Here is a 22,618-nt window from a genome sequence, read left to right on the forward strand (position 1 = left end):
TAGGTATCTTGGAGAATGGGGAAGGATCATCCAGACAGGTAACAGCTGGTACAAATGCCCTGAAATTTCTGTTATTTCAGGAGTGTGCCTCACAAATTCAAGGACTAGCCTTGAGATTAATGTATCATGGAGTGAGTGTACAGAACTGGGGAGGTAGGGATAAATAAGAGGGTCAGGTAATGTAGAGCCTTAATAGGTGAATGTAAGAGTTTCAGCTTTTATTGTGAGCAAAAATAGGGAACCATTGGGAGGTTTTGAGAAGAGGAATGATAAGATCTGACTTACATTTTTAAAGTATCACTTGGCTCTTAATTTGAAATAGTTATTGCAGTAATCCAGGTGAGAGATGGTTTTGGCTTGATTCAAGTGGTAGCAGTGAAGATAAGTGGTTGGATTCTGGATATATATTAAGAAAAGCCAATCACATTAGCCCATACAGGGCATGTGGAATGTTAGAGGGGTTATAAAGGCTGACTCCAGAGGGTGGTTTTTTTCTGTTGTTGTTTGGCTTTTTTTTTTATTACCCAAGCAACTGGAAAGATGTGATTTATCTGAAATGTAGCAGATTGAAGGAGAAGTGGGATCAGGATCTCAGTCATTTTTGTCATGTGAATTTCTATATGTCTTTTAAAAATTTAGGTGTAAATGTGAATTAGGCTGTTGAAAAAAATTAGTTGGAATTAAAGGGCATAGTCCAGGTGAGAAAAAATATATTTGGGAATTACTAGTACCTAAATGGTCTTTAAAACTATGAGACGAGATGTGATCATCAAGGAGTAAGTGTAGAAAGAGAAAACATTCAATAATGAGTCCCAAAATTTACAAGTTAGAATAAAGGATAGAAAGTAATAAGGCCACTTAGAAGATAGGAAGAAGAAAAATTAGGATTGATACTTTGGCAGCCAAGACAACAAAATGCTTTAAAGAAAGTCATTAGCTGTGTCTAATACTGCAAAATCAGTCGGGTAAAATAAAGGTTGAGTGAGAATTGACCATTGGGTTTAAGAATGTGGAGGTCATTGGAGACCTTGATTAGGATAGTTTTGGTGGAATGATGGAAGCAAAAATATGATACAAGAGTGTTTAAGAGAGAATAGAGAGAGAAGTTGACAGTGGTGAATATAGACAACTGTTTTTGAGAGGAGCTAAAAAATATGACAAGATTGGTTTTAAAAGATTTTATTGTTTTTAATGATTGGTGAAATAACATTTTTGTATGCTATTGGGAATAATCCAGTAAGGAAGGAAAAACTGAGATTAGAAGTCTGATACCCTCCAGTAGCTGAGAAAGAATAAAATATAAAAGTGGAGATTTGGCAGCTCTAGCCAGTTTGGCTCAGTGGCTAGAGCAGTGATGGCGAACCTATGACACAAAATCAACCTGATTTTGGTTGATTTTTCTTTGTTAAATGGCATTAATATATAAAATAAATATCAAAAATATAAATCTTTGTTTCTCTGTCTCTCCCCCTAACTTCCACTCTCTAAAAAACCAATGAAAAAAAATATCCTCGGGTGAGGATTAACACACACAATAATAATAATAATAATAATAGTAATAATAAATAAAAGTGGAGATTTAGGAACATAAAACAGATCATCAATCAAACAGGAAGATAGGCAGTGTTGTATTACTTGAGAAATAATCTGAAATTGGAAGTAAAGTCAGCAGCTGTGAGTGAGTATAGGAAACAGGTATTGAAATTTGAGGAGGTACGGAGGTTTGAATAGTGTAGGAGAGTGGAAGAGTGAATGGTCTAGGCTTAAATTTAATTTTCTGGGCAACATTAAGAACGTAGCTGAGATTTGTGGACATGAATTTAAATAAGACCAATCAGTATGGTTGTGAGTATTCCTGTTGCCCTATTAGCTGTATAGGTGCTGGTGGGGAATAGGCAAGGAGTTGGATTTTAACAGGATTGTAATTTTGCTAAATAGGATGAAGTGAGAGAAAGACAAAGTAGTTGGAGTTGTGTGTGCAAGGTGATAACCACAATTGGCCATGTAATTTAAGTTGGTTAGACAAGGAAAAGAGGACACTGAAAGAGATGAGGAAGTGTGAAGTGGTGTAGGTCATATTGGGATGGTCAATGGATTTGAGAGAATGATCTGAAAGATAGAAAGTGGTCAAAAATGGGACATTTGAAATTGAGATTTTAGTGAGTTCAGTAATTAATAAAGATATTTTACATCTGTTAACTCATTTAGCCCTTTGAGCAAACGATATGCTAGATGCTACTTTAATAGACTAGGAAATGGAACTTACAAAGAGGTTTTATCTGCCCTATGTGTCACAGATAGTAAGTGATGGGCTGAGAATTAAATACAGGTATCTATTTGAAAGCCCACAGTCTTACCTACTACACAGTAGATTGTGGGTGCATTGTTATGTTTCAAAGACAGTTATATATTTTGACACAAAAAGAGTTCTCTAGGTGAATTTAGGCTGGAGGTGGGGGAGTACACAAAATAGTCTGTTTCTCATACAGCCTGGGAGAAAAGGGAGAAGCAAATGGAATATGCACATGAAAGCACATATTATATGTAATTTGGAATTAGAAGAAATGAGTAACTGACTGACTGCCTTGATAATCTGATGACTCTTTCCCCAGATAAGACACATATATACAACACAAATTTTGTATGTAGTTTCAGAGACCCTCTGCATGGATGTTGATCTCTGAAATAAATGACCCAGGTTATAAACAGCATGTTATATTTGATCAAATTATCTGCTTTTCTTTACTGCATTGCCCTGCCATTTCTGTAGAATAAGTTAAATAGAAATTTATCCTTTTATAGCATGTCATTATAATAACATCTTTATAGCCCAGCTGGCGTGGCTCAGTGGTTGAGCGTTGACCTATGAACCAGGAGGTCACGGTTCAGTTCCCAGTCAGGGCACCTGCCAGGTTGTGGGCTCAATCCCCAGTGTGGGGTGTACAGGAGGTTGCCGATCAATGATTCTCTCTCATCATTGATGTTTCTTTTTAATTTTTTTTAGAGAGGGAAAGACAGAAACATCATTGTGAGAGAAACACATCAATTGGTTGCCTCCTGCACATATCCCAACCAGGGCCCGGGCTGGGGAGGAGCCTGCAACCAAGGTGGGTGCCCTTGACCAGAATTGAACCCTGGACCTTTTGTGGACATGAATTTAAATAAGACCAATCAGTATGGTTGTGAGTATTCCTGTTGCCCTATTAGCTGTATAGGTGCTGGTGGGGAATAGGCAAGGAGTTGGATTTTAACAGGATTGTAATTTTGCTAAATAGGATGAAGTGAGAGAAAGACAAAGTAGTTGGAGTTGTGTGTGCAAGGTGATAACCACAACAGGCTGATGCTCTACCCACTGAGCCAAACCAGCCAGGGCTCATCATTGATGTTTCTATCTCTCTCTCTCTCTCCCCCTCTGCAATAATTAAAAAATTATAAAAAATAAATAAAATCTTTGTATTATGATTTCTAAGGCCAAAGTTGCACACTTATTAAAGCCTATTCACTCCTGATTTTTTTCAAGTATAATATTTGAAATTAAACATAAAATAATTTAGTTTAATGCTCTAGGTCAGCGGTTCTCAACCTGTGGGTCGCGACCCCTTTGGGGGTCGAACGACCCTTTCACAGGGGTCGCCTAAGACCACTGGAAAACACATATATAATTACATATTGTTTTTGTGGTTAATCACTATGCTTTAATTATGTTAAGTTTGTAACAATGAAATTGGGGGTCACCACAACATGAGGAACTGTATTAAAGGGTCACGGCATTAGGAAGGTTGAGAACCACTGCTCTAGGAGGTATAGCAGAATAAAATGTAAGCAATACTCAAAGTTCTTATTGTTTAGTTGATAAGCCTACCATATTTGTGCATTTGAAGATCTGCTAAAGAGCTGTCAAAGGGGTATAAATTATTACTGAATTTGCTATTGAGTTTCAACATTTTGATTTTTAAAATATAAGTTACAACTCGTCAACTCTTCTTTTACATTTTAGAAATTTACAGCACCCAGAAGCAGAATTTTCAAAACTGGATGGTACTTCACATATTACATATACCTGATTTTATTCCAGATCTCTAGGCTTCTAAGTTCAGTAGTATACTTTTGTCTAAAGTTGGCAAGATGTAACATGAAATTTTTAAAAATGCTTTCTCAGCCCACCAGTGTGATTCAGTGGTTAAGCGTAGACCTATGAACCCCGGTCAGAGCATATGCCCAGGTTGTGGGCTCTATCCCTGGGAGGTGGAGTGCACGAGGCAGCTGATCAGTGTTTCTCTGGCATCATCAATGTTTCTCTATCTCCCTTCCTCTCTCTCTAAAAATCAGTTTAAAAAGCATATATATTTTTAAAAAGCTTTGAGAGGAGGTTTAAAAAAAATTCTCAGCATGATGTAAGTATAGAGAATGGGTTGAAAGCATGAGAAAATAATAAAGAAAAAAACTTATGTAACTAATATATTATAAAAGTCTATGTGCCTATATTTGTCTGGTCATTATTAAACCTAAATCTTTATTTAAATATTTTTAAAAGATATTTTTTTCCTTCTCAGTGACTAACACATCTCAACTTCTTTCTAAAAAAAAAAAATCAACCTCAGTCCAAGAAGTTCCTCTAGAACCATCAAATATCTTACTCCCTGTCAAGCCAAAGATTCAATGTCAACAGGCAAAGAAAGCGCCTCTGCACAATTTAACTTATGGTAAAGTGCTATTGGTTTTGTTTTATTTGACTGTATTGTTAAATGTTCTAGATAATTATTTTCCCTGTGTAGGCAATAAATTTTGACTGTGAATGAAAGATCTGTACTAATAAAAGCCCATGTGGTTGTCACGCCCTCACGCTGTGATGCCCTCATGCCATAACAGTCCATCACCAGGAGGCTGCATGCACAGTGCGCAAGTGCGGAGCCTCGGAGGCGGGTCCCAGTGGCATTGCATGGCAAGGCCAGGGGTCCTGGCGGCTCCATGCGGTGAGGTCGGGAGTCCCGGCAGCTCCGCCTCTGCACAGCGAGGCCAGGGGTCCCGGCGGCTCCGCATTGAGCTGCTGAGGTGAGACCCCCTGTGTGGGGTCCCCCGGCTCCAGCTTATCTCTTTGGGGCAATCCATCAACGAGCCCCAGATGGGTGGGCAGGGCCTACCTCTTTGGGGAGATTGATCGTGGGGCTCCCAAACTGAAAGGGCACAGGCCAGGCTGGGGAATCCCACCCCACCCCCACCCTGTGCACGAATTTCATGCAGCAGGCTTCTAGTGAAATCATAAAAGGCAGAAGCACTCAGACTGGGCAGGAGGGTGGAGTATTCTTAACCTGAAGACTTCTTTTTAATATTAAGTTTTAAATTTTCCTGTTTCTCTTTTGATTTCATATGATTCTTCTGAAAATTTTATTTGACTTCGTAATTTTTTTTTTTTGCAGAGCTTCCAGTTCTGAACCAAGAACATGAAAGTGTTTCAGCTGCAGTAGTCTCCAACAGGGCATTAACTAGAGCTCAGTTGGCAAAACAAGTTCTTTTAAAGGAGAATACAGCTGCAACCACTAAGTTCAAAAAGAACACATTTGTTTTAGACGACATTAACTCTACCTATGAAAAATTCCAAAATACTACTGCTGAGACTCTCAACACTAACTGTGTTTCTGTTAAAAATGACAGTCAATTAATGATTTCTGATAATGAGGTCAGAATAAAAGGAAATTCACAACAGGAAATTAAGGGAAGAAATGAGAAAACAGTGCCCAGAGAAACTGATCTTCCAGGTTCCATAAATGACACATGTAAAATTGTGCTTGCAACTCCAGGGTTTAATGTAACAATACCTCAGGGATCAAAGAGATACACTTCAAAGGTTCTTCCAAGTATATGCCAAACTACTACAAATGGAGTTAAAAATAATAAGGTAGGAAAACTTTTAAGGCAGATAAGTATTATCCCCTTCTTTAAGAGCTTGAGCTCTTATGCTCTCATTACTACTATTTAATATAGAGGCAGTGGGTTGAAAGCAAGAAGGCCCAGGTGTTAAGTCTTACCTTGGTTGATTATTAGTTGCATAGCCTTCAACAATTTACTTACTCCCTTTAGGGATGAACACTAATTTTATTCCTTTTTTTAAAAAATATATTTTATTGATTTTTTACATAGAGGAAGGGAGAGGGATAGGGAGTTAGAAACATCGATCAGCTGCCTCCTGCACACTCCCCACTGGGGATGTGCCCACAACCAAGGTACATGCGCTTGACTGGAATCGAACCCAGGAACCTTGAGTCCACAGGCCAACACTCTATCCACTGAGCCAAACCGGTCAGGGCTATTCCTATTTTTAACTCCTCCCCCCCCCCCCCCCCCAATTCTTGAGGTACTATTAACGACAAGAGAAAGGAACTACGTATAGCACCTAAAGATCTGAGAATTTTTTGTGTTGTAAAGTAACTGATCAATAAAAGACTTCAGACCATCCAACTATGTTACATTAGGACAGTGATGGCGAACCTTTTGAGCTCGGCGTGTCAGCATTTTGAAAAACCCTAACTTAACTGGGTTAAGTGCTGTGTCACATATAGAAATTTTTTGATATTTGCAACCATAGTAAAAAAAAGATTTATATTTTTGATATTTATTTTATATATTTAAATGCAATTTAACAAAGAAAAAATCAACCAAAAAAATGAGTTCGGGTGTCACCTCTGACATGCGTGTCATAGGTTCGCCATCTCAGCATTGGGACATTTGCTGAAGAAACTGGAACGGAACAGTAAGTTCAAGGAGAAAGAGATAAAAGGTTAAGTTTATAGTTGTTAAAGGTTTGTCCATTAATTTTTAAAAGGATGATGGTGGGCATTTTCCAGATAGAAGCCAGGGTCTTTATGAAGTTCTCAATTTCTACCCAACAGCTCCTTAAAATATTAAATCATGTCATCCTTCTCAAATTTCTCTAGTAATTTCTTATCTCAAGAGAAAACACTAAGCCTGTGCCATGGTTTACAGAACTGTACAAAATTCAGTTCCTGAGATATGCAGCCTCATCATATAGAGCTCAACAAATATTTGCTGAGTGAATATTTTGACATTCTATATAAGCAATATTGTATGGGGTTCTAAAGCCTGAATTCCAGTTTTGTAACCCAACTGTGCCACTAACTAGCTATGTGTGACATGGGCAAGTTATTTATATTATTTAACTAGGCCTTACAGAGTTTCTTTATCTATAAAATGAAGTTACTATCTCCCAGTGTTAGGAGAATAATCTGAGTCAATGCATCTAAAGTGCTTGGGACACTATCTAGTATAGCTTTTATTTTTACTACCATCTGACTTACTTGATGTATGTATCTCAGGTGGTTCCCAATGTGGAAGTAGAAAGAATTTTATTGCCTCTTCCCCAAATCCTACCTATAATTTTTTAAATGAACATAAATGTGAAGTACAGTAACTAAGAGCACTGTTCCATTTTTAACATCTTTTTCTGACTCAGCATAAACTACCACTGGAGAGTGTCTTTATATATAAACTTATTATTTCATGTATAAAGTAAATGACTTGTCAAATTAGTCATTTTATGACCTTGGGCTACATATCTCATTTAGTTCAGTGTTAAGTTGTTACATAATAGAAACAATTTCCTACCACTGGTGTTCACAGAAATTTTCCTTATAATAGAATTTTACTTGTCCTAAAATAAGGAATTCTCTGTTATTCAGATATTTGCTTTGGGATACAATGCTGTTAAATATAGATTCCTAGTAATTACCTTTATAGTTTATAGAAAATTGAATGCAACTTCAAATCAACTTTGCAAAGAAAATTATGTGCTGTGAGTTTTTAGGAGTAAGAGCGATGGTGACATATATGTATATTATACAACTAACCCCTTTTCTCCAAGTTATTGGGTCTTTGGTGGGACTTAATGTTTTAATGACTACCTTAGGATTTTAGGTGATACTCTCCCTCCCCCCGGGATTGAGATACTAGATAATAAGAATATATTAAGTATAATTGATTCTGGATTGGAAACAAACTATGCAATATGATTTAAGCGCAGTCTTTCTCGCCATTCATCTTTTCTGTTTTATTGTTTACAAGAATTTTATCTTATTGCTATTTAAAATAGAGTATGATTTTTATATAGATGCGCACTAAGGAATCATTTGGATTACTTATGAGTTTTTTCTTTTAATGTAAATTGATTTTGTAATGCTTATGCTACAACTAATGCAGAAAATACATACTTTATTTTATGTTTAATTAGGTAGTCCAACTACAGGAATGGATGATTAAAATCATCAACAATAATACTGCTATATGTGTAGAAGGAAAATTGATGTAAGTATAACATTTGAATATTCATATATATATATATGTGTATATATATATATATATGTATGTATTATACTATATTACCATTGATTTCAGAGAGGAAGGGAAAGAGAGAGAGAGACAGAACATCAATGATGAGAGAGAATCATCAGTCAGCTGCCTCCCGCACATCCCCCACTGGGAATGGAGCCCATAGCTCAATTGGGAATTGAACCATGACCTCCTGGTTCACAGGTCAGTGCTCAACCACTGAGCCACACCAGCTGGACCTGAATATTCTTTTAATAAAATAAGACACTGTTTATAAGAGCTTAAAAGGAGAAGCATGAGAAATAAACAAAGACTGTCTAGATTGCAAAGTAAAGGCAAAAATGGTAAAATGACTATATATTGATTGTAACCAGCTTTCTTATTTTTGCCTTATAGGTTATTTTTAAAATAGTGACAGCTCAAATTTTTATACACAGTGCTTGATTTTCCCCCCAGAGGTTTTAATAAGTTGACTGGTATTTGCTGCTTAATTATATTTGGTTAGTTAATATTTACTTACATGCATTTTAATTCAGAGTCTCACATCTAAATTTATATCTGGGATAACCAGGTATAAATTATTGTTTCAGACAAGGAATCAAAATTATTTTAAAGCTTTGTCATACAGCTACATATTAAAATATGGCACTTTCTGGTTCTCCCTAAAGTGAAAGCATCAACAGGTAAGGGCTTTGCTTAATTCTGCTAATCTATTAGCACCATTCCCTATTCTTCAAAATCAATATCTTAGTGATAAAGAAGTTTTTTTTTAAACAAACATATAATGAAAACAATACAGGATATTACTATTCAAAGGTACTGGCCTGAAAATGTATAAGTTAAATATATAAACTCTGTCTTGCCCACTCCATTTCTGCCTGCTGTGTGCCCATTTTCTGAATATCCAAGAGGCAGTGTAGCTTGCCTTGGTTGGAATTCTATTGCTGCTGCTTACTGACTGTATGACTTGGGCAGTCTCAGTTTTTTCATCTGTACAGTGATAATAATATTACTACTTTTGAGGTTATTTTGAGGATTAAATGAATTATATTTTTAAAACTTGAGAACAGTACTTTAAAGTGCTATTTAAGTGTTAAATAAAATTAATAAAGCAAGAAAAAAACAGGATGAGAAGTAATATCATATTAAGATATAATATATGAATTTAGTCCCATTTGAACAAATGTATAGAATTTTATTTTCTTATTACACTTAGATTTAGTAAGTTTATTCTTAGTTATCTAGTAAATTGGGGAATGTTCAACATTTATCTAATACATCTTCATATTTCATTCTGTTTTATACTAGTGGCCTGGTGCACGGATTTATGCACATTGAAAGGAAATTAATTAAAAGAAATATTTTAATATTGCTATTCGCCCTTTCTTTATAATAGAAGTGTCAGAGATAAAAGAAAATTAGTAAAATGTATATGAAAATAATATATAAATTGATTAATAAACAGTAACAACATGATATAACAACAAAAACATATAAAAACAACAAAAACATATAAAAACATGAAATAAAACAACATTGATAAAAACAATGACTGATTAAAATTGATTAAACTGCATGCTCGAGTTAAAGTTTATTTTTAAATTGCCAGTGTGTGTCATATGTACTGGATGGATGGACGGTTGGTCACTTTAGCCTTTTATATATATAAATTTATCCTTAGCTTCATTTGAGGAAATATAAAGAGTAGATTTATGGGTAAATGATTTGATATTGCAGCTTGTTTTTCCCCTGGAACTTTTTCTTACTTTCCAAAGAGGAGGGTAAAAGCATTTGGCTGTATAGTGAGGAGTGAAAATCCACAAGCGTAGATGGATCCAAACTATACAATTGCATGAAAGCTAACACAGTATAGGTCCCGATAAGAGAGTCAGGAAGTCATTCTTTAGAAGCTGAGCATCAGGATGGAATCGCAAACATTGTCAACACCAGATATTTAGAGATACTCCCTGCTTCCTTACTAATGATATATTTTATACTAGAGGTATGTTTGATCACAGCACAGTTTTTTTGCGCATACTGGTACTCTGAGGATCACATTAAGCATGCAGTTGAGTTCTGCTACAATGTTTGGCCCTCAAATGTTTTATAATTAGATTATAACATTGTTAATGTAGCTGGAATGCAAATTTATTACTTTCTATTATAATTTGATGTACTTATCTATGTTCATTGTGACTGCTGTGAATATTTTGGCCTTAACTAAGCTATTTTTTCCTCCTAGAGACGTCACTAATATCTATTGGCACAGTAACGCAATTGTAGAACGGATTGAACACAACAAACTTAAGACATTATCAGGCAACATTTATATATTAAAAGGGATGATAGACCGGATTTCCATGAAAGAAGCAGGTAATGACTCATTATTAATTGATAAGTCATTTTAATAAGTGAAGCAATGAACCATATTTCTAATAGTAATATATATTTTTTACTTTTAATTAGGTGTTTTAAAACTGAATCAGTCAAAACTAAAAATTAAAAACAGAATTGACCACATTATGTAAAACTATTTGACAGTTTAAATAAGTCTAGTGATTTTTATTTATTTACTAGAGGCCTGGGGCACAAAAATTTGTGCACTCGGGGGGGAGGGGGGGTCCCTTAGCCCGGCCTGTGCCCTGTCGCAGTCTGGGACCCCTCGGGAGATAATGACCTGCTGGCTTAGGCCTGCTCCCGGGTGGCAGAGGGCAGGCCCAATCCCTAGGTGCAGCCCCTGGTCAGGCTCAGAGCAGGGCCGATTGGGGAGTTGGGGCGCCGCCCCGTCATGCACAGAGCAGGGCCCATCAGGGGGTTGGGGCACCGCCCTCTATCACCCACAGAGCAGGGCCGATCAGGGGGTTGGGGCGCCGCTACTCTCACACTCAGGGCAGGGCCGATGGGGAGGTTATGGCTCTACCCCATCACACACAGAGCAGGGCCCGTGGGGAGGGGTGTTGGGGAGCTCCCCCCTATCAGGCACAGAGCAGGGCTGCTCAGGGGGTTGGGGCTCCGCCCCCTGTCACACACAGAGCCGCAGGGCGATCAGGGGGTTTGGGCGCTGCCCCCTGTCACGCTGATCCCGGTGCCGGGAGGCATATTACCCTTTTACTATATAGGGTAGAGGCCCGGTGCATGGGTGGGGCCGGCTGGTTTGCCCTGAAGGGTGTCCTGGATCAGGGTGGGGGTCCCCACTGGGGTGCCTGGCCAGTCTGGGTGAGGGGCTGAGGGCTGTTTTCAGGCTGGGAGTGACTGAAGTTCCCAACCGCTCCTTTTTTCCTTTTTTTTTTTTTTTTTTATTCTGGGCCAGCTTTAGCTTGAGGCTTGGCTCCAGCTCTTAGGCCTCCGCGCTGAAAATAGGTTTCTGGCCTTTGCTTACAATGTTGCGAATCTGCTGGCTGAAGTCCGGTGGTATTCGTTACAATGTTTCTTAAATGCCCGCTCAGAGGCCTGCAGCCGCAGGCGGAGAACTTTGGTTTCCTCCGTCACTGAGGCAAGCAAACCTCATGTTAGTTTCAAGCTGCCTGGCTGCTGGCCGCCATCTTGGCTGACAGTTAATTTGCATATCTCGCTGATTAGCCAATGAAAAGGGTAGCGATCGTACGCCAATTACCATGTTTCTCTTTTATTAGTGTAGATTGTTTTAATTAAGGGAAGTGTTCCTTATTTGGGAAGAATTGCTTTATAAGAATATAATGTAACTTCCTAGGTCCTCTTTTTGTTGAACCTGCCCTACACAGCCCCAGTCTTGGTATAATCTGATTTTCTGTCTGTGACTTGCACACAGCTAATAGGATTGAAGAAACCACATCTGAGCAGTCCAAAGGTCGATGCTCTATCCACTGAGCCAAACCGGCTAGGGCTACTTCATATTTTTACAAGCATCTGCTCCCTCCTCTTAGGAGGGGGTAGGGATAGGGGAAGGAGGGTATGACCTGAGCAATAAGAACAATCAGAAGAACGTTTTCTCATATATTCTCATTTTCTTGCACCTAGATCTGCTTTTATATTGGATGAATAGTCCATATTTCTGTCTGTGTCAGCATCTGCATTTGTACCTTAGCTCCCATTTTCCCTTTTACTCAAATATATCACTGTAGTAATTCTCCCTTCTCCTATCAAAAACAATTCCTCTTTTCTTTTTTTAGAGAACAGTCCTTTTAACCACATTTCTTTTAACTACTCTCAATTACAGCAAAGCAACTCAGAAGATTTGTTATATCTAATTCCTCTTGAGCTTTCCCCCCATTTTTTCCTTGAATTCTCTTTAATTATGCTTTAATCCCCAATTCTTCACTGAAGCAGCTCTTATCAAAGTCACCAATGGCTCCCACACTGCTAAATTCAGTATAAACTTAACACAGTTAATCTTACCTACCTCTTTGAAACACTTTTTTTTAAAATCTTTATTGTTGAAAGTGTTACATATGTCCCCTTTTTTCCTCCATTAATCCCTATTAGCCTGCCCCTGTCCCCTCAACCAGGCCTTCTCCATCCCATTGTCTGTGTCCATGGGCCATGTTTATATGCATACCAGGTCCTTGGTTGATTACCTCCTACCCCCCTTCCCTCCCCTGCCTGCCTTCTGAGATTCCTCTGTTACATGCTTCCATGTCATTGGATCCACTTAGATTCCACATATGAGTGAGATCATGTGATACTTGTCTTTCTCTGACTGACTTATTTCACTTAGCATGATACTCTCCAGGTCCCTCCATGCTGTCTCAAAGGGTAAGTAATTCTTTTTTACTGCTGCATAGCATTCCATGGTATAAATGTACCACAGCTTTTTTATCCACTCACCTACTGATGGGCACTTGGGTTGTTTATAGATCTTAGCTATTGTAAATTGTGCTGCTATAAACATAGGGTGCATACATTCTTTCTGATTGGTATTTCGGATTTGTTAGGATATATTCCTAGATGTAGAATCACTGGTCAAATGGCAGTTCCATTTTTAATATTTTGAGGAAACTTCATACTGTTTTCCATAATGGCTGCACCAGTCTGCATTCCCACCAGCAGTGCACTAACTAGGGTTCCCTTTTCTCCACATCCTCTCCAGCACTTGTCATTTGTTAATGAAACACTTAACTTGGCTTCTAAAATACCATATTCTGAATTTCATGCTGTCTCACTCCCTGTTCCTTCTTTGTTTCTTTGCTCATTTTTCTTTGCCTCTTAATAATGGGGTAGATTAGGGCTTTTTCTACATTCAGTACTATGCTGATTTCTTTGAGGCTTTAAATCTTAATCTATGTGGTGACAAATGCCAAATTTATATCTCTAACGAAAAATACTCTTCTGGCCACTCAACTTACTTTCCATCTGCCCATTTGACATCTCCATTAGGATGCCTACAGGCATCTCAAACTTAATATAGTCATGTATCACTTAATGACAGGGCTTCATTATGAAAAAACATTGTTAGGTGGCTTTGTGATGTAAACATTATAGAGTGCACGTACACAAACATAAATAGTGTAGCCTACTGTACACCTAGGCTGTATAGCAGAGTCTATTGCTCCTAGGCTACGAACGTATACAGCACGTTACTGAATACTATAGGGAATTGTAATGCAATGGTAAGTATTTGTATATCTAGATATGTAGAAAAGGTACCGTAAAAATATGGTATAAAAGATAACAAATGGTAACCAGTGTAGGTAATTTACCATGAATAGAGCTTACAAAATGAATTGCTGTAGGTGACTCAGTGAGTGAGTGTTGAGTGAATGTGAAGCTAGGACATTACTGTACACTACTGTAAACTTTATAAACACTGTACACTTAGGCTACATTAAATTTATAAGAAAACATTTTTCTTCAATAAATTAACCATAGCTTACTGTAACTTCAACTCTAAACTTTTTAATTTTCAGCTCTTGGAATAACTTACCTTAAAACACAAACACATTATACAGCTGTTTAAAAATCTCTCTTTAGAACGGTATGGAGTTTTCTCAAAAAACTAAAAATGGAACTCCCATTTGACCCAATAATCCCACTTCTAAGAATATATCCCAAGAAACTAGAAACACCAATCAGAAAGGCTATATGCACCTCTATTTTCATAGCAGCACAATTCACTATAGCTAAGATTTGGAAACAGTCTAAGTGCCCATCAGCAGATGAGTGGATTAGAAAACTGTGGTACATCTACACAATGGAACACTACGCTGTGGTAAAAAAGAAGGAATTCTTACCATTTCCAACAGCATGGATGGAACTGGAGAGCATTATGCTCTCATAATATCACATGATCCCACTCATTTCTGGACTATAATGAACAATATAAACTGATGAACAAAAACAGATCCAGAGACAGAGAAGCATCGATCAGACTGTCCAACCTCAGAGGGAAGGTCAGGGAGGATGGGAGTAAGGGAGAGATCAACCAAAGGACTTGTATGCATGCATATAAGCCTAACCAATGGACACAGACACCAGGGGGGTGAGGGTATGAGTGGGTAGGTTGCGGGGGGGGGGATGGGAGGATAAAGACATAATGTAATACCTTAATCAAGAAAAAAAATTAAATAAAAATAAAAAATATATCCTTATTTTTTTAAATATATTTTATTGATTTTTTTACAGAGAGGAAGGAAGAGGGATAGTCAGAAACATGGATGAGAGAGAAACACCGATCAGCTGCCTCCTGCACACCCCCTACTGGGAATGTGCCTGCAACCAAGATCCATGCCCTTGACCTGAATCGAACCTGGGACCCTTCAGTCTGCAGGCTGATACTCTGTCCACTGAGCCAAACCGGTCAGGGTTATATCCTTATTCTTTATTAGTAGCTGTGAGTAATGCATTGCACTGTGACATCATAACACTGCACTGTCACTAGGTGATACCCGTTTTTTGATGTCACAATTACAAAGTCACTAGGCAATGCAAATTTTTCAACTCCATTATGATCTAATGGGACCACCTTCATATACACACGCAGCCCATCATCGTTAACCAAAATGTCCTTATGCAGTGCATGACTGTATATCTAAAACCTGATCTTCTCCCTTAAATCTGCTTAATCTACAGACTTCCCCCTCTTTCCAGGCTTCCAGTGGCTAGCTAAAATCCTTGGGGACATCCTTAAGTCCTAGATTTCTTTCCCGCACACATTAATGTGTCAGTATGTCCTATTGGTATTATCTCCATAATATATTCAGAACCTAGGCTTCTGCTGACCATTGTGGTCCAAACCTCTCTCTTGTTTTGAGTGATTGCAGTAACCTCCTAACTGGTCTTGTTTCTCCCATTTTCTCCCATTATACTTCCATAGACTCTTCTCAAAATAGCAGCTATTACAGTCCTATTAAAGTCAATAGCTTAACTTAAAACCCAAGGACATTATACAGCTCCTCTGGTCATAGCATTTCCATAGCTTTCTTTCTCACTCAAAGTAAGAGACTAGGTCTGTAAAATGACTCCAAGGCCTTATAATCTCTTATGCTCCCACACTACCTTTGTTACCCATCTGAGTGTCCTCCTGGTACTAGTCTCTCCTCACTACACTTTAACTTTACTAGTCACTTTGTTCTACAAAGGCAGCCTTTTGTTTTGTTCTCTCTGCTTCCAATGTTTTAACCTTATATTGCCATGTGGCTTACTTCAAGTCTCAAAGTTTCCGATGCTATTTCAGTAAGAATATCTCTATCCTTTTTTTTTTTTATCTTTATTGTTGAAAGTATTACAGATATCCCCTTTTGTTTGTTTTTCCCATTGACTGCCTTCACCACTCTATTGTCTATGTCTGTGCATATAAGTTCCCCCGGTTAATTACTCCCCACCCACTCCCGCTTTCCCTCTGAAATTCGTTAGTTTTTTCTGACTATACTTTTTTAAAATATATATATTTTTCATTGATTTCAGAGAGGAAGGGAGAGGGAGAGAGAGATAGAACTCTCAATGATGAGAAAGAGTCATTGATTGGCTGCCTCCTGCACGATCCAGGGGAATCAAGCCTGCAACCCAGGCATGTACCCTGACTGGGAATCGAACCATCACCTCCTGGTTCATAGGCCATGACCTTCTGGTTCATAGGGCGATGCTCAATCACTGAGCCACACCAGCTGGGCTTGACTATCCTTTTTTAAAGATGCTGTCTGCATGAATACACTGATATTTCTGTTCCCTCTCAACTGCATAATTTTTCTCCATAGCATTAATAATCATTTAACAAGATATTTTACTTGTTGGTTTGCCTTCTGTTTCACACTAGAAGGCAAGTTCCATGAAGGTATGGATTTGGGTGGTTTTGTTAATTGCTGAATCCTTGTATCTGCAACAGTGCCTGACTGGCACATAGTAAACAGTGTGTGTGTGTGTGTGTGTGTGTGTGTGTGTGTGTGTGTTTAATGAATTAATGACACGTCTTCAAAATTCTAGGTTTTTAGATAATTTTGTTTGTTTGTTATTACATAGGCTATCCATATTATCTCATAAGGAAGTTTATGTTTGGCTTTCCAGAAAATTGGAAAGAGCACATTGATACTTTCCTAGAACAATTAAGGTAAAGTACTTTTTATATTAAAAAACAACAACTTTATTGAGGCATAATTTTCATTTGATAAAATGCATCCATTTTAGGTGAGCTTTTAAAAATGTATGCTTAACCAGTATGAAGTGGTTTTAATTTCTTTTTTATGGAAAATAAAACCTTGGACATTTCAAGGAGTCATCCTTATTCTATCCTTTGAGAGTCAAATAGCTGTTAAACAGGAGTCTGAAGTTCATGGTCCTCTTTTCTTTCATTCATTCCCTCTGTAGTTACTCTGTTGGCACTGGGGAAAACAAGGGAGAATTTGGTTAATTCTTGCTTTTAAGGAACTCATAGGGATGGAGTGATGTAAGTTAATTAGTCACAAAACAGGGATTGACAATTTTTTCTGTAAAGGGCCAGATAGTATTTTTATGGGCATGCTCTACTACAACTGCTTCAACAAGAGGAAAAGCAGCATCAGTTCCTTAATGAATGTGGCTATGTTTCAGTAAACTTTATATTGTACTTGAGTTTTTTGTGGGAAAGGGGATGGAAGCCATGAAGGCTTAAATTATGTAAGGTTAAAAGTAATCTTTACTATGGTGAAGAACTTTGAGGGAATTTTTTTTATTTTTTGGTGTAGTGTTAGTGTTAAAGGTTAGGTTAGGGTTTGGTTTGAGTTCAAAATTATGGTTAGACTTAGCTTTAGGATTAGGTATAAGGTTAGGGCTAAAAGTTAGTTACGTTTAGGATTAGTCTTTGGTTTAGGGTTAGTTTAAAAATAAGGTAGGGCTAAGGTTAGTTTTGAGGTTAGATGTAATATTTGGGATTAGGGCAGGGGTCCTCAATCTACGGCCCGAGGGCCACATGCAGCCCCCCGAAAACATTTATCCGACCCGCCGGGTGTTTTTGCCGCCGCTGTGTGCATAGGAATTTGTTCATAGTTTTTTTTTTTAACTATAGTCCGGCCCTCCAACAGTCTGAGGGACAGTGAACTGGCCCCCTGTTTAAAAAGTTTGAGGACCCCTAGATTAGGGTTAGGGTGATAGCTCAGTTTAGGGTTAAGTTTTAGAATTATAGGCTTATTGTTAGGGTTAGTTTTAGAATTAGAGTAAGGTTTCTGGGTAACTTTAGGGTAAGGATTAGGATTAGGTTTAAAATTAGGAACAGTGTTAGGATTAGAGTTAAGCTTAGGGTTGGTATATTATAGTTAGGGTTAGAGTTAGTATTTTATTTAGGGTTGAGGTTAGGTCATAGGAGAGTTTCATTTTTTTGTGGGTTTTATTTTTTTGTTTTCAGTTTTTTGAGAACCAACATTAGAGGGAAAATAATGTATGTTTTTAGGGCTTGTGAAAAGAAAAAGAAAAAGGCCAGACAAAAACAGAAAAGTAGAAGATTTGTGCCCGACATAGGAAAGTCAATGAAAAATGATGCAGGAGTAAACCAAACAGATGGCCTCCAAAGAACCAGCACCATTTATGACCTTGATTGTAACCATTTGGGTATGTTTGCTCTTTTCTTCTCTATTGGTACAGTGGTGTATTCTTACATGAACCCCACGTTGTTAATTGTTTACAGTGCATATAGTCTTGAGTTCTCATCTGGTCCTAAAATTTGTGATTTTTCACTACTTGGAGAAAAACTACAAAGCAGATAGCTCATAGTCAGCATTCAACTTACTTCATTAAATGTTACCTTTTAATTAACCTGATAAGCATATCAATGAAAGATAATTGTTCTTTCAGTTTCCAAGACACAGGGTATTTAGGCTGCTAACCTACCTCAAACCTATATATTAAACTAGAGGCCCAGTGCACAAAAATTTGTGCACTCGGGCAAGGGCGTTCCTCAGCCGGGCCTGTGACCTCTCGCAGTCTGGGACCCCTCGGGGGATGTCCACCTGCTGGCAGTCAGACATCCCTCTGGCAGCCCAGGAGCCCTCGGGGGATGTCCACTTGCCAGTGGGGAGCAGGCCTAAGCTGCAGTTGAATATCCTACCACTGCTGTGCTGGCAGCTGGCAGCCTGCCTTGTAGCTGAGCAGAGCTCGCCCTTCGGGAGCACACTGACCACCAGGGGGCATCTGCTGCATTAAGCATCTGCCCCCTGGTGGTCAGTGTGTGTCATAGTGACCAGTCATTCCCAGTCGTTCTGCTGTTGGGGTCAATTTGCATATTACCCTTTTGTTATATAGGATACTGTATGCCTAATTTGTACCAAATTTTATTCTTGTTAATAGACAATACCAGTTTGATTTTATGGGGGTAATGGCATGTTTTTTGAATGACCATTACTAGAAGGTAGCTGGCAAAACTGTTCTGTTTCACCTCTTTGCCAAAACTATAATTTGCCTCACAGCCTTTTCTAGAAAATACAGATGAATAAAAGTTAATTAGAATCTGTTGTATAAATTTCTATCGATTCTACCTTGACCTTATAACAAAGAGCTTTACAGGATTGCTTCTACCAAAATCATGGCACCATATTGAGTATAAGTTCCCCACTGCACCCCACTTCCCTGTGTTCATAGGGCCCTCCTTTGTAATTTTGCTTATCCTTTCTAGTACAAAGGAATGGATTAAATATGTAGATGACTGCTTGCTCAGAGCTAGCTAAAAGTCACTCTGTTCTAGTTTCTTCTCAACCTTTCCTCATTTTTTCAAAAGTCATCCTATTTGCCTATAAATTTAAAATATTGCTCATTGTCATTTGCTAGACCATCTTTAGTATTCTGGAGCCCTGGGGCTACAGCAACTGCTATACACTTTTTACTCTGAATATAAAATTCCTAAAAGTATGTCTCACTTTTATCATTTATTAATCTTCTTTAGTCTTAGATCTTAAGCAGTGTTTTTCATAAATTTTTAAATTGTGAATGTTACTGGTGAAGTGTTTGAAGATACAAATGCAAAATGCTAAAGTTTGGTAAACTATCTTACATGCTACCTGTGTCCATAAGAAAATAATTCAACAAATAATTTTTAAAGCACTTTCCATGAACCTTGATCTTTGTTAGCTGTTAGCAATTTAGAAATGAATAAGAGGAGATGATACCTCCCCTTTGGGAAGCTCAGGTTAGGAGCAAATATTAGTAGATTTTTTTTTTTTAGGTGTATCATTTTTCCAGTGTGTTTTAGTAAATCTTTGTTTTGTGAAACTGTTAAGACATTGTGTGTCCTCATATAAGTTATTTTGAGTGGTGGTGGTGGTTGGTGCTGTCTTTTTTTATGGGAAAACCACTGAAATAAAACCACGTCTAACATTAAACAACTAAAGGTATGCAAAGGCGCTAATCAGTGATAATTTAAGTTGATGTGATCGTGTGTGTGATTTACCTAAAATGTGGTTTTGCATGTTTAGTGCTATAATCTATATGTCATAGTATTGTATTAAAATACTTAATGTCTGTTATATTTAACCAGAATATATTATAAGTGATCTATTATAATAGTCTTCACCATACTGTAATAATCTCAGAGGAAGGACCATCCATATGTATTTTCAAATACAGCTTCTAGAATAATAATAAAAATGTTTCTATGGTTTTACAAGTCCTTTTTAACTTATCAAGAATTTTAGCTCAATAGCTGTTTCTTAAGCCTATATTGTATACTATAAATTTGGTTTTGCTTAAAATTTTAATTAGCATGGATTTAGTTATACATTGGTATACATAAATTAATTGGAACATAAGAATTCAATATACATGAAGAAATATAAGGGAAATAGAGTTATTCACTTTCTGTTTAGTTGGTACAGAGTTTGGATGAACAGGAATTTGTATTTACAAAATGGTTTAATGTTTCTATTTTGCTTTAGATGTGGCAAAGGAGATTCAAAACAGATAATAAGAAATATTATGGCTGTCCACTTCTTTTCTTTTCTTTTCTTTTCTCCTTCTTTCCTTCCTTCCTTCCTTCCTTCCTTCCTTCCTTCCTTCCTTCCTTCCTTCCTTCCTTTCTTTCTTTAGAATAAAAGTGATTTGAACAAAATATGGCCCTATGCAGAGTGGTTCTGTCCCAATAAAATTGCTTTATGTCATAACCAAATTTAACAAATATTTGTGACATTGGATTAGACAGACTTTTTCAGAGTGAGTTCTTAATGGGGATGAGCAGCTTAACTTTTATATAATCATTTATCTAAACCTTCATCTTTGTACTCAGAACTGAAGAAGAATAAGCACAGTACATTGCCAGGAGCTATAGAATTAAACATTTGCCAGAGTAATCCTCAAAATAAACCACCAATAAGCTTCCCAGATGACCAAATAAAGAATACTGTTCAAAATGGGGGAGAATATGACTTAACTAATCAGGTAAGCTTTTATTGTATACTGTACAGGGGTGGTGTGATACTATTGAAAACATTAGAGACCAAATGAGAAATCATGAGTTCTCTTTGTTAAGTTTTGCTTTTTATTAGTTTAGGCATAGTAGGTAAATGTCTTGATATTTATTTTCCTGGTATCTCACTGGAAAAGTGCAGTCAAGAATAACAAAGTTTTAGTTATAGAGTAAGGTTTAAATAGATAGAGAATGAGAGAGAGAGAGAGTGTGTGCGTGAGTGTGTGTGTGAGTGTGTGTATGTGAGTGTGTGTGTGTGTGTGAGAGTGTGTGCGCGTGCACGCACATGCACATTTTAAATGATAGTATTAAATCGGTAAAGAAAATGTGAGAATGTGGTTACCCACATGGTGCTTCCAAAGCTTGAGCTTTGAATACCTCTGCTAATGAAATTTCTGTAAGTGCCTAGAAATTTGTGTGCTTGATTCATACTGTAAAATGCTTGTAGTCATGTTTATAGGTAGTACTTGTTATAGTAAAAAGTTATCTTTTGATTTTTAAGGAATTGATTGGAAAAAGTGAATATAAGAAGTTATCTTCAAAGAAACTCAAAAATTGTGAAAGAACAAATAAAAAGATAATTAAAAATCAGGAGCAAGGTAATATATCCTTATTATTGTTTTATTTTATAACTAAAGGCCTGGTGCATGAATTCGTGCCTGGTTGGGGTCTGGCTGCCCCACCCCAATCGGGGCCAGGCTGGCTGGGGAGAGGGGACATGGAAAATTGGCCAGCCGGGCCCACCCCCGGTCAAACTCCCGGTCAAGGGGACAATTTGCATATTAGCCTTTTATTATATAGGATAAGTAGAAAGTTACTATTTAAAAAAATTTTTTTAAAAATATATTTTATTGATTTTTACAGAGAGGAAGGGAGAGGGATAGAGAGTTAGAAACATCGATGAGAGAGAAACATCGACCAGCTGCCTCCTGCACACTCCCCACCGGGGATGTGCCCACAACCAAGGTACATGCCCTTGACCGGAATCGAACCTGGGACCATTCAGTCTGCAGGCCGACGCTCCATCCACTGAGCCAAACCAGTTTGGCTGAAATTTTTTAATATAATAAAAGTGATTTTATAAATTTCTAAATCTGAAATGATAGACCAACTGTTTTAATGCTTATTAAATATTTGGTGTTATCTTTTTACAGAAGATGATTTACAAAATGAAATAATGCATTGCTTTAAATATAGATTCACTTACAGGTTTGCTTTCTTTAGGTAGCTTTAAATTTTTAAATCACAAAATATATATTACTTAAATATGCTTCTAGTATTGTTTAAAGACAGTCTTTTTATTAAATTGTAATAGGCCATAATTTAGTTTTGTATAAGTGTGTATTTTTCAGAATGATTTCATTGTAATCCTGCGTACCTGAATATATAGAACCTTTTCTCTATGCATTAGGGAGTTTAAAACTTAATGTTTAATTGAATCTATCA

At 37.4% G+C, this 22,618-nt stretch overlaps 1 protein-coding gene across 1 annotated transcript in view; it reads left to right on the top strand.

The window, feature by feature from the left end:
* Positions 1 to 22,618, top strand: part of MIS18BP1 (MIS18 binding protein 1) — a 60,718-nt gene that overhangs the window by 12,093 nt on the left and 26,007 nt on the right. Inside the window, exons 3-10 of the mRNA XM_081087239.1 lie at positions 4,554 to 4,703; positions 5,418 to 5,896; positions 8,243 to 8,316; positions 10,583 to 10,713; positions 16,771 to 16,858; positions 18,173 to 18,330; positions 20,993 to 21,144; positions 21,675 to 21,771. Coding sequence (XP_080943365.1) covers positions 4,554 to 4,703; positions 5,418 to 5,896; positions 8,243 to 8,316; positions 10,583 to 10,713; positions 16,771 to 16,858; positions 18,173 to 18,330; positions 20,993 to 21,144; positions 21,675 to 21,771 — 1,329 coding nt within the window. The remainder of the gene's footprint in view (positions 1 to 4,553; positions 4,704 to 5,417; positions 5,897 to 8,242; positions 8,317 to 10,582; positions 10,714 to 16,770; positions 16,859 to 18,172; positions 18,331 to 20,992; positions 21,145 to 21,674; positions 21,772 to 22,618) is intronic.

This window comes from Myotis nattereri, assembly GCF_964212035.1.
Source record: "Myotis nattereri genome assembly, chromosome: 1".
Classification (NCBI taxonomy): domain Eukaryota; kingdom Metazoa; phylum Chordata; class Mammalia; order Chiroptera; family Vespertilionidae; genus Myotis; species Myotis nattereri.